Source organism: Barbatula barbatula (genome assembly GCF_947034865.1).
Source record: "Barbatula barbatula genome assembly, chromosome: 13".
Taxonomy (NCBI): Eukaryota; Metazoa; Chordata; class Actinopteri; order Cypriniformes; family Nemacheilidae; genus Barbatula; species Barbatula barbatula.
This window is the reverse complement of record NC_136776.1, coordinates 18,922,669-18,936,405: the sequence shown is the minus strand read 5'-3', so window position 1 is coordinate 18,936,405 and position 13,737 is coordinate 18,922,669. Positions and strand designations below refer to the sequence as shown.

At 38.2% G+C, this 13,737-nt stretch overlaps 1 protein-coding gene across 9 annotated transcripts in view; it reads left to right on the top strand.

Annotated features, from left to right (window-relative positions):
• celf5a (cugbp, Elav-like family member 5a) overlaps positions 1-13,737 on the top strand; it is a gene marked incomplete at its 5' end in the record, with an annotated part of 159,303 nt that overhangs the window by 90,933 nt on the left and 54,633 nt on the right. For all 9 annotated transcript variants that reach the window (XM_079471524.1, XM_079471522.1, XM_079471523.1 and 6 more), the window contains one exon: positions 2,976-3,024. In XM_079471524.1, the coding sequence (XP_079327650.1) occupies positions 2,976-3,024 (49 nt within the window). The remainder of the gene's footprint in view (positions 1-2,975; positions 3,025-13,737) is intronic.

The window sequence follows — 13,737 nt, the reverse complement described above, 5'->3', positions numbered from 1 at the left end:
ATATAAATATATTTTTCAATTATTTTTAATGTTTTGTTTTTATTATGTCTATTTTTAGACAAAATTTATCACAGAATTTATCGCTAAAAATAATAACATTTAAATATTTTTCTGTTTATCATTACCAGACAGAATAGTTTCATGCCTCTGAGTGTGTATATAGTGTTGTTGTGAACGTGTGTGTACCTAAAGTGTGTGGTATCCCATTAGAGGTGAGAAAAATACAATAAACCGAGCGCTATCGATACTAAATGTACAAGGGAGAAGCACATTGCTCTAAGGAAAACAAATAGACCATTACGCCAGCATTTTATGGCTGGGACAGTGACTGGTTAGGGATGTGGATCCATAAACCCCATCCGAAAGTCCAATGTGTTTGGAATACATCTCACTGATGGTGTGTACAGATGTAGGGCAGTTGTGAAGAAAGTCAAATGGCTTCCGGCGCATCGCCTCGCCAAACAGTGTTCTTTATTACGAGGTGTTGGATGCATATGGCGATGCATTTGGAAATGCATCTATTCTGTCTAATGTGGGCCGCGTTTTGCAAGTATCACTTTGTGTTTTTTGGACGGGCATGTTTCACAAATAGCTCCGGTCTATTTTTTTATTTACGCCTGAGAACTTCTCAGGCGAGAGCAGTGAAAAGCAGTTAAGAAAAATGAAACAACTTACGCAATTCAACAGAATCTCATTGCGTTATTTTAAAGGACACTGGCTGCGCCCTGGGCCTTGCAAACCCAAGAAGAAGAGCGTGCGCGAGAGGACGCAACTGAACTCCAACCTTCAAAAGAATTACATCTTTTTTCCTTTTACCACACGTACAAAGACTTGTAGACCCTGCTAGTTATTATTTACGACGGATACATTTATTGAATAATTTCTCAGAGGAAGGTCATTCCTATCCTCAAGGTGAAAATGGATACGTTTAACACTTAATGAATCTGGCCTGGCCCTCTTCCTCATATATCAGCATGTTATTAAGGCGTTTTAAAATCCCATTATGGTGTTTCTCCTTGAACAAGTCACGCTTTTATGGGATTGGCCTGTCTTTAAAACTGACCTTTTCTGCTCGCCTCACCGCAGTTGGACGGTAAAAGAAAATATGTTGAGGATAATGAAAAATTGTTGATCCTGGCATCTCTTAAACATTTTCTTGGCCACTGAAGTTGGAGCCTGCGTTTGACAAAAGTCACTGCAGCATTCGAAAAGGCTTAATTTTGGGTTACAGATGGCTGGGGGAGCGGCAAAGGACGCTTTGCAAATTTGGGTAATCTTGTCGCAAATCTCAGCGCAGCTCTTGGCCTTTTTCCTCCAAACCGGGCATGCTGTGTTGCTATTAGCAGTTCGTTTTGGATCGATGAAAAGCTCCCATTGGACTACGATGCTGAGAAATGAATGTTAGAGTGTAAAGTAGGCCTTCAGGACAAGATCTGTCCTGCTTTCAACAATTAAAGGGATAGTTCACCCAAATTATTTTGTCATTTTAAACCCTATTTGAATTTCTTTGTTCTGTTGAATGCCAAATGATGAGAATATTCACGCTTTTGTCTTTTATACAGTGATAGTGGATGGTGACCAGCTGTAAAGCTAAAAAAAGCTTTGTGTGGGAAACCGATTGAACAGATTGAAATGTTTACAGGGCCGTTTACTTAGAAACGTATTTAGTAAATCTTGAATGATAGCTGCATTCACTTTCAATATACAGAAAAAGCAGCTTAAGTACCTGCAGTATGATACTGTAAATAAGTACTTTTGTGTTTTACAGATGTAAAAAAATCTTATAGCTTTGAAAGATTACTTTCTTTCTTTTGCAGAAGACAAAAGAAGATATTTTGAAGAATGTTGGAAACTGAAGAATGACGGTACCCATCGACTTCTATTGTATGAATACAAAATACAAAACCAATGCAAGCCAATGGGTGCCAATGTTGTTCGGTTACCAAATTCTTGAAAATATCTTCTTTTGCAAAAGAAAGAAAGACATACAGATTTGAAATGTCAAGAGGGTGAGTAAATAATGAGGATGAGTTAAAAATTTTACGGGAACTATCCCTTTAAATAAAGCTTTAGCTATTCCACCTGTGTTATTCATTGTTTAGGATACCTTTAAACTGGTATATCAGTTTCTAGATTTTTTTAAACAATTTTTTTGTGATGAGATTGCAAAATCGCATTACTAGAACCACTTCCTAATGTTTCAATAATCAGACATTCCTCCCTTACAATATTCTCTTTGTGCTTTACATTATATCCCCAGGTAGACGTAAATGGAAGCGCAGATAAACTCTTTGAACATCCTTTGATCCCACAGTTAAATCCATTGTATCCCTGAACGATGGACAGACGAAAAACAAACAAAACTAAATCTGTTTCGCTCGAGTTTGCGTAATACAAAAACCAGCTGAGAATACTACCGCTCTTACAGGGATAATGAAAAAAAATGGCTGCGCGCAACACATGACACGAAAACTGTGATGACAGAGGCATCTAATCCAACAAATGCCATTCTTATCAGGCTTTAGTAGATTACTGTTGGTTTTCTACTCACAGAATCCCTCCTTCCCAGACACTTTCCACAGCCTAAGGGCCAGAGATCAATAGAGGTTCATTGATCCCACTTTCTCTAGTGGCTGCCTTCACTTTAATTGTTGTTGCATTTCACTTGCTTCGTGCCACCGCCCATAGAAGGCATAACCGAGAGAGACGCAAAGCAAATACGAAAACGTTCGCTGAATCCATATTCCAAATCAAAACCACCGTGGATGGAAACCTGACCGCGCCACATACATTCAAATCCTGCCCCCTAGCCCGAGGAAATCACGAGAAAATCTTCACACAATCGATTCAAACAACTTGTACTCAGATCAACGCTATTTGTATTTTGTTCGTTTAATATACGACAACAAAGAAAAAAGTTATTGAACTGTTTGATCTAACTTTGTGTATTTCTCTCTTGTGTTTCTTTCTCGTAGATGACCCGACCCATCCAGGTGAAGCCAGCGGACAGCGAGAGCCGTGGAGGTAAGTGTCTTGCTCTCTTTTGCTAATCCCAAACTCTTTTAGGTACATTAGTGCACTATTAATATTTAACTGTTACCCAGGCAATCTTTCCGACTTACTGTACGCTTTTCGATCTCTACCAGTGAGCAAGTAAAAATTTCATAACATAAAAAATTAATAATCGGCATTACAATATCAAGGGACACGATGGTAATCGTATAGCACTAATGCCTGAGCTCTACTTTCTTCTCGCTCACCTGATTTCCTCTCTTCTCAACTCTGTCTGTCTGATGGATGTCCAGATTATTCATTTTAATTAAGGAGGCTGCGGTGCTAGCGAACAGAAAGGAAGTGGCTTCTGCTGCCCGTCTAACCTTCCTCCCCTCGCCAAACCCATTAACCACACACTGTAAATTAAAAAGTAATTAGCTTTGATATTGGAACGGGAGCACGGAGCCCCGAACCTTGCACACTTGATGTCTGGTCAAATTGAGGGGCAAATTGTAAACGAAAGGTATGGACGCCATTGGGCCGGATGTTGGGGAAAAGCAGAGAGAGATTGGAGGGTGCACAGGTTGCCAGAAATCAATTTTATTGCAGGATACGCGGCAAGCTAATTTACTTAGTCTTCTTTAGTGTGTAGCATGTGGTCTGCCAATTGGTTTGAATAGATCTACAGTATGTTGAGATGCCTATACATGTCACGGGGGAGTTATGTGGTGGTCAGAGGCGATTTAAGCTGTCGTTTTCTGAATGAGTGTCTGAATGATCACACGAAACACAATAAATCAATAAATTAAGTACAATAAATATGGCTTTACAAGGCATTTCAACTTGAGTACTTTACTTTTTTTAATGTTTTTACATTATATCAGCTCATCAAAATAAGCCATTTAAACTTATTTGCAGTTACAGCAACTCAACACTGGTCAAAATTGAATATAAAGGTTATGCACTGACGTCACGTGAAAACGTCGGAAACACGTAAATGACATTTCATGCAGTGTGTAATGTTGCTTCAAAATGGCTGCTTTCAACAGTAGAAACAAATAAACCGTGACTAAAACGCGCAAGATTTTACTCAAATTTAAAGCAGTTCGACTCGACAGTGATCCTTACGACCTACATAGGAACCAGGTGTCCGTGTACGCTAAAATATGGCACGGAATTGCGTTTCCTGGGATTTATTTTGTACCTGATTTCAATGCTGGGGAAATACACAAAGCAGAACTGTAAGTTAACATTTTCTACTCAATCAAAATATGTGTAATAATATTCTTTTCCGCATCGAACCTTACCGTAGGTTTAAGTCAATATGAAAAACATATGTTTAAAATGTTAATGAAAATACCAGATCTATCCTATTTCAGTGATGTAATATTTATTTATTAATTTGTGAACTTGTGAGTTCCATATTAATTAGACACCATATTGATTAGACAAAGGCAGCCACAAAAATGTTTACCAAGTTTTATACCTACAAGGTTGCCAACTGCTTCTAAACTAATTGCATGGGTTGTTTTCATTGGGTGGGTTTTTTTTGGGGGGGGGGGGGGTTGTTGAGCAACACTACTTCAAGGTTCACAATTTTCTATTTTAAGATTTTGATGTCAATACCACTAATCAATATTCCTTTAAAATGCATACAGTATGCAGGTTTTCTAGATACATATGGCATATGGTTGAGTGAGAATAAAGGGATTGGATTTCTTTGTAACATGCTTTGCAATTCACTAAACTAGCTTGTAATGTTTAAGGAAACATGAAAAAGTATCTGTAAAAAACTCAGAAAACAGCAACAATTTGCCATTACAAATAGTTAGGGTGATTCATTAAAATGTATCAATCTTGTCTGGTTGTTGTTTAATTTTTTTTGTTCTCTCCTTGAAAGTTTACTTCACCCTTCTTCTCGGTTGTGAACCACTCATCTAAATAGGTAACCAATGGTCTTCCAGAAACAATGGCACTATGAACTTTTTAAACAAAAAAAACCCAATCTGGTCCCAACGCAGACAAAAGAATCTTTGTGGGAATGCATCAACTGAAGCCCAGAAAACCATCACAGGCAATTTTCAACATGCGAGTTCCACATCCAAATGGTCCGTCCCAGCAGTAGACAAGCAGGCCTTTGTACAGGAGATTGATGCCTCATATAGCTCCATTGATTTTGCCATTGTGAAGGTGTGTGTTCGCATTGACTATGACACTTAGCTGTCTTTGGACTTCTTTGTGAGTGGCCAGCCTTAGGGCTCCCCAGACGCCCGTTGGACTTCCTCGGGTCCCTTATTGCCTTCCTCTTGGTGACCATGTCGGAGATGGAGAGTGTGCTTAGGTCAGGCCCAATAGTTGCACATCATTTTAAATGAACAGCTCGGAGTAGCACCCTAGGAGCAATCCAACACCATTGTGATATTATTGGTTTCCAGGGATTTCTGTCCGAACCCCAGACCAGTCCTAGAATTTTTCTGCTTTGATAGACTTGCAATTGCTTTTGGCAGCGGTTACGTGCTGTGTAGCGATACGAGCTAATGCTACTTGTGCTTCGTGGGCACGTCCTGCGTTCCCCAGAGTGGTTGAGGATCCATGCCTAAGAACTTAATTATGTTTCTTTCTATAATGGCAGGGTGGCGCCCGATGGACATCAGCTACTCTCGTGGGTTCCGCAGGGTTGACTGTTGGGACCCTCGGTGGCTTCGTTTCTAATTACTCTTGTAATCTTGTTAAGTGTATGAAAGGTCACCGCACCTGTTTAAAGAAAAACAAAGGAAGAGACCTTCTAAACCTCAACGAACCTCCTCCACAAGGGCTTTCTGTCAGCGGTTATTAAGTCTGCAGGGCTAATGTGATTAAAAAAAAGCATCGAGAGGGACAATTTAATCATTTCAATCTGCATGCGGCCTTGGATTAGAAAGAATCTCCTGGACGGGTCACTTGATTGACACGCTGCCTAGTTAAATTAATAATGCGATGGGTTATCGTGAGAAAGGACAGTACTGTGGCCGATTGAAAGGTTGCAACCTTGAATTAATGGGGAGGGCTTGAGTGGTTGTTACCATTGTCAACCACATGCAATTATCTGCCTGGTAATGCATCTAAGCTTTATCTTTGCTGTTATACAGTGTTTCCTAACCTTTATTTGTCTTCCTGTGTGTACCTCTCATCAATACCGCTCAAGCTCATTGACATCAAACTAGAAATCCAAATGAAATACTGGATATCATTAAGCAGTATTTATGCCTTTGTGCAGACAGTTTATTGAGGTTTAGTTTACATCAAAGTTATTAAAGTATAAAAAATATCATATAACGTCCCATATAATAGTGAAATTTATGGTTTTCTGTTTATATTTAAGAAAGCGGTAATGCTTACAATAAGATTCAATATAACGTAATAAATATAAAAATGTAATATGATTTAATACAATTTCTAAATATACTAATGCAGTTTTACATTTTAATAAATCGTTTAATCCATTTACATCTTGTAAATCTTGTGGGTGAATAATGAACTTAAAAGCAAGTTACATTTCTTTATTTCCGTTTTTTTTTTGTTTGTTTCTTTCAGTTACTAATTTCAGTGCCTCCACTTCAACTTATTTTATTGATAAAATAAGTCAGCTCAAACTCAGTCTGTTGATATGGCAACATTTCTAATTCTTGTTTAGTTTAAGTTTTTCAAATAATACGTAGGCCATAATTTAATTGATGAACGAAAATGTTTCTTAAGTTTAGTTTTTGTGAACTATAATAGACTACATTTACATTTAGTCATTTAGCAGACGCTTTTATCCAAAGCGACTTACAAAGAGTTCAGGGAGCAATAAGCGATATGTCATACAAGAGCAATAATACAATAGGTGCTAATACAAAGTTATTAGTTTCAACAGAAGCTGAGAGAAGAGGGTTAGTGTGTTTTGTTTTTGTATGAGACTAATAGTCACAAACAACTGGTTGGAGGTATATAACTGAATTATACATTTTTCTTTTGTCTTTTTAAAGACCACTGCCAGAGTATGCGCCCATGCCGGTCGGGAGAAGTATTCAGAAATAGAAATTAAATTGTGTTTGATTGACAACTCCCTCCGTGCCACACAGGCCACTTTTATATTAGTCCTTACCTCCAGATAACAGCATATTTGCCTTATATAACACTTTTATATCCTTGCTGTGTTATGCAGCGTGTGTCATTTAAAGCAGCTTTGGGGGATGGACCGTGTGCTCACATACACACACTTTCTCCCCTGGTATCTCTGATATGAAACAGATTGATTTTGCTTCACGGCCGGCCTGATGACTGGCACTTGCTGGATATGAAGGTGGCTGCTATTGCTTTTTGAAGGGCTGTTCAATGCCTCTCTGAGGCATTCAAGCCCTAACACAGGATAAATCAGCTTTAGTCGCTTTGATCTCCTACCAATCCGACCCCAAACCCCCCTTTGAGCAAATACCCCCAACAGCAGCCTTTTCTTTTATTTCATTTTTGCAGCTCAATTCAGAGTGGAAATCATTTCGTTGACAGGTTCCGTGTCTTAATTTCTAGAAATAACTCCGAGTCGATCCGCGTAGGCTTGTCGGTCCGATTTATGGATTTTTTCAAATGTTGGTCCAGAGAAGAGCGTCCGCAGGGACACTTGAATCCTTCGGCTGCCGTACCGCACGTCTGAGATTAAATACTAAATTGTATCAAGTGGGATTTTTTTCTTCTCTACAAACGTGAAGGTATATATTCGAGGTCAATTTGCTCTCAGTGCTTTGACTTACTGCTAGGTTAGACTGGCTGAGATTTAGTTGCATCCCCAGCGTAAAGGATGGATAGGATTGCATGAATTTGGCAAAACTTGACAGTCAGGGGTTGATGTGAAGTGTGCAAGTGAGTGAGCTGAACATCCATATATCTTCTCCTGGGATAATGAGATCATCCGAATTAGACCATTAAGACAACAGTTATGCACATGCATACAAGCTGACGCTAGCTTGCGCGCCAAAAGCAGAAGTTGCCGGAATAACCCTGGAACAAGTCGAAAACGACAAGCGTAGCAGAAGTAATTGTAGCTTTTCCCCGGGAAAGGGAAGAAAACTCTAGATCGTGCCTTTCAATTACGCCTGGCTGATCCGAATGTGGGAAAAATATATGCTAATCCCCTTCACAGAGGAATTGTCGCATGTATAAAAACTCATCCCCCTGGCTGTGGGTATTTTCAGAGTCATCCATACACCTGGATAAAAAATCAGCTTTATGTTAACACAGCGGAGGCCATGAAATATTTCATAAAAGAGGACTAGTAAGAACGTGCTAATGGTGCATTCAAGTCCTTCTGGGAAATTGATATTTACAAGTTGAGAAGTCGTTATTTTAGCTGGACATCAGGTTAGAGGAAGATGATGGTTATTATCGCTGTCCTTCCAATACCACGGATGTCCGAATTCACTGTTTTTCAGGAAAAGGAAAAAAAAACGTGCTTTTAAATTATTATTACTTTGTCTTCCATACTTTTTGTATATTTGCTAAACCGAGTGACAAAAATATAAAGGTTGACCTAATAATAATGATTTATAGAAAATCATAGAAATCTAGAAACGTGGAGATAGAAGGTTTTACATGGACAGGAGCATTATAATCATTGAAAATATTTTTTAAACAAAGCACCAATGCAGAAAGTTGGAAATCAACGAATTTATCTTATGTAAATGTTACAAAATCTGTATATTTACAGTTTGTTTGCTGAATAAACAAAACAAAATAACTGAAATCGGCTTAGATAAATGATCAATTACAAATTTACAGTCAACTCTATGTCACTTTCAATCCTTGACATTTTTTCAAACTCGATTGCCATTTTAATGAATCGGGACTCAAGCTTTCTCACTTTAGGCAGGTTTTTTTACACATGGAATAACCCAAATATGGTATGGACCACATTAACAGTATTATTTTGCTTCTATTAAAGCTTTTTTTAGCGTTTATGGTTTCAGTCTACCGTTTTTGGGCATACTGTTCCTTTAAGTTTCCTAGCAAGTTAGCAATCTTCCAGTCATGGAACGACAATTGAAGGAACATCTTTCAACCGACGGTTCCTTCGTCATTCTCGACTCAAACATGCATATAATCATGCGCACAGCGGTCGGGAATTCATTCTGTCCCGTCTGCACGAGCGGACCACCAAAGGTTACTGTTGAACACAAGAAGTAAAGGTCAGAAATCATGTTTAGTTTTCCTCCAGCTGCGAGGTAATTCCAGCCAGCAGATTGTGTCCCCGTCGAGGCAAGGCAGAGGAGTCTGCCGCAAAAGGGCGAGCAGGCACAAGGTTATCCAGCCTGTGTTGTTGCCTGAGCCCCTTCGCTGTCACCCCTAACAAGAATTGCTCCCTTATCGCTGCTACAATCACCTTGAGAAACAAACTCCTCTTCCTTTTAACTTCACGTAAAGGCAGGAACAGAGGTGGCGGGGTTCAGCCGGCCTTTCTCGTAATGGTTTATCTGGTTGTATCGAGATTGAAGAGTGTAGATTGGTTGATGTAACTTGTTTTCTTCTTTGTAAAGAGTTTGGAAAACACAAGTCAGGTTGAATAGCTTTAGATGTTCCTGTTACAGTTTTCTTCTTTTTCGCTTGCAACTTTAAGCCTTCAGATACCTGCAATAGCTGGTCACTGGCATATGTTTGGTTAACAGTTCCCAGCATGGATGCTGGTGCTCGGGTGCTGTTGTTCACTTAGATTAAAGGAACAGCTAATACAAAAATGAAAATTGTGTCAATGTCAAGTATTTTTATATATATATAATGAAAATGAATGGGGGCTGGAGCTGTCCGACTTGTATGTTGAATGTAAAAGTTTAATAAAAGTGGTCCGTATGCATTATATTTTAGTCTTCTAAATACATAGAAATGGATTTTGCATGGGGCAGACCATAATTTTAGTAATTCAATTCTGAATATCTGCTCCGATCAGATCATCGGGTTGAGAGTTAATCTGAAGTACCAGATTAATCTGATTCATGAACAAATCATTCAGATCAGTTTTCTAAACAGGAACAACCATTTGTATTAAAAATATCTCATAAAAAAGATAAAAATATGGCTACTACACTGGAAATTAAATTAAATAAATATTGAATATAATAATGCAATATACTAATATTAAATGTAATTAAAAAAATAATGTAAATTTTTAGTTTTATTTGATTAATATTTTGAATGTGTAAATTTTGTATTTTCATGTGAATTTTACAACATTTTGTGCAATTTTGGTATATGATTTTATTAATTGTATCATTTTATTATTCATTTAAAAAACATTATGATAAAATGATAATTGTATTATTTTTATAATCTTTTATGTTGCTATATAATATTTCTATTTTTTTAATTGATGATTTGATTCACAGTATTAGTGTTTTTTTTTCAATTTTTACTTAGTGACTCACATTAATCTTATTTAAGTTTTTTTGCTAAGGCAACGTTGCTCATGTTCATTTCGTTTATTCGTTATTCATTCTCATTTCCGAATAACATTTTGGCCTATATGTAATTACATTAAAATAAAGTTGTTGTAAAAAAAGCTTTACATTATAGGTACACCATAATAACCTTAATGTTCATCACACAAAGCTGTCATATACAGTCACACAGTAAAAGCCATAGAACAGTGCGCAAGCTGATGTCCACCAGCGCTAAACCTACAAATTGTGGATCGAAACACAAATACATTTAGACGTTCTTCATATCAGACACATCGTACTACGTTTATTGTAGAAGATTGTGTTTTAGGGTATGTGCACATGTGGGTTTTTCTGGGCGGCTGTTGTGAAGCGAGCCGGCGTGTCGGCTGATTGCACAGGTTCTGATGTGAGCTCACGAGGTGTTCTGATTGGTCAGACGTGTCCGAAAGAGCAGAGAGAAATCACTGCAATCACCGGGCGGCTGTAGCTGTCAGCGCTAATAACAGCCCTTCATATGCACCATCTCATTAAAGCCGTCACGCCCTCCACTGCCGCACACACACACACACGTGCACACATATAATACATACTTATAATACACATGTCATATTCAGGACGCACAAGGACTTTTGTCATCTAACATACAATCAAATATAACACCGGAAGGATGATTTATAGACTCACTTTAGTTACTCATCAGTAAAAAGACATTTGTTTTTCTGTTAGACTTGTATTTTTTGTCAATTACATTTTTTACTATATTGAGCGAATTATATTTTCCATTATCTACCCTTGAACGTAACCTTTCTGCATTATTACATTTCATCCTAGCATTTCTTATGGTAATTTAGCTGTTTACCGCATAGGGACCACCAGCTGCACCCCGCAACATAGGTCAGTGTAGATTTTACTGTCCTTGTGGGGACATTCAGCACAATGTAGGCAAAACCTGACCCACACCCTCGCAAACGTCACAAGAATGAGAAATGTTCTTACGAAAACACGACATAATACACACGGTAATGCAGGCACTAATATAGACGCGCACAAAAGATCAAGCAGGTCAGGGTGGTGGGTTGGAGAGTTCGAGGGAGCCCAGATGGGGCGGGCCGGTGTCGGGCCTCTGCGCGGGGAGAGATGCTCCTTCGGCAGATGGGAGGAGATTATGACAGGCTATATCCAGATCTGCTCTGAGACCCGACTCATCCAAACACGGCTGTGAGTTTTACATCACACACTCATAGATGCTGTCTCCGGCAGGCCTGAAAATACCTCAAGGTTTATCCGTGGCAAGTGAACAAACTCGTTCTGATGAATATTACATGTAAAACCCAAGGTTGGATTGTGGCATTCTTAGACGTGGCATTCAGATTTAGTTCAACCTTTATTTAAATGTGTTTGCGCCTATAGATTTGCTGCGAATTGTGCTTTGAATAAAAGGTTCTTTGATTTAGATGGTAAAAAAAGAGTGCGAGTTTGTAAGTTTAGTTATTTTCATTCAAACAGTTTGGTATTTGGCAGAAGCTTTTATCCAAAGCGACTTACATTGCATTGCATTGTGCTCCACAGGAAAGCCGATCATTTTCATTTCATCATCATTCATTATCAGTTCATTTTATTGCGTAAATGTTTAACTGCGATTTAATGGGTCATTTGTGTCATCGCTAAAAAAGTATTCACTTGACTTTCCGCTTGTCAAACATAGGACTTTTATGAATTTTTAAATGACACAGTAATAATTACAACGCATTGATAAAATGATCCATGTCAATGCAAATAAGTTTTAATTTAGTCTAATTAATCCTTTATTTAGTTAAAAAAAAAAAGCTTTTAGTTTGAACATTTCTTCATTATATATTTTTTTGTATTATTATTAATATCATTTATTAGCAGATTCATTATTATTAGAGATGCACCGATAATATATTTCTCCACCGATATCCGATTATTCAGAACGATGTCTGCCGATACCGATTCTGAACATTACATTCATATCTCGTAACTTTCTGAGTAAAATGAATGAATCTTTTTGATGTATCTTAAAATGTTCTATATACAGAGCACAATTCATTGCATCTCCTGTCCTCTTTTGATTGATAGGATATATCGGCCTGAACATCGTCTGTTTGGAAACCAATAGCCGATTAATAGCCAAAATATCGGTGCAGCTCAAATGATTCTTATTATAGTATATAAATATTAACACTAATACTGCTAATTATAATAATGTATATTTGTATTATATCTTTTTTTACAGATTATGGCTGTATACTTTTCTGTATAATTTTAGTTCTGTATTCCGGCTCTAAATGCACTTGAATACGAATATGAAGTAAAAACAAACATCAGCACCAGCTTCTTGGAACTGAATCCGATTTATGTTTTCAAGGCTGTTTGATATTTGAAAAAGCTTTTCAAGCAGGTAGATAACCTTGTTGTTTGTCTTAGAGAGATTTTAAGCACATTCCAAGAAACACAAGGTGCATTTCTTAGGTTAAACTGGAAGGAGGCTTTTCAATAAGTGCACTTTTTTTCTGCATTTCACTTTTGTTCAATAATTTAACATGCTTCAGTTCCTGCCAGTGGAAGCCTCTATATAATCTCTTAAAGTAGTTTGCCAGCGGAGAGGAAATATGTGTGCGACAGTTCAAAGAAAGTCAAATGACAGGATATGCCGTCTGGTTTTTATGGGAGATGCTTTAAAAAGTTTGTGAAATGAGACTAATGGATATCTAGTCGAGATTGATCTTGAAAGGCAAGATGAGGGGCATCATTTTTTATGCGCAGTGGCTGGACGCGGCTTGTCGTGACACATCCCTAAAATTTATACTGCAGAATCACAGGGATTTGTACGTCTGTGTACGGAAGACCCGTGATGGCTCGATGCACCATTGGGCTCGCCCTCTTGAATCGCTTCTTTCCCCTTCTTTTTGCTCCTGTGCCCAGTCTGTGAGCGAGACTAGACGCGTATCATTTACAGGTACATTATTTATGATGCATACCACACCTCCAAAAATACCCTTGCAGCAGACAGACACCAGTCCAGGACAAACACACAAGTACGGCGGGGACTCCAATGAGACCCGCACTGCAGAAAGGCTTTAAATATTACTCTCCATAATTGACGATTGTATGTGTACTTAGATCTTGTTGTCCGGCACGGGCTACTGATTACCCTGCCAGCCGGGGCAAATGAGAGCGCAGATAATGGAGAAAGAAGTGCTCGCTAGTCGGTCGTAAAAGAGTCGCAATTTGAGGACCTTTGCTGTGAGGCGTGAAAAAACTTTAACATTAGCGT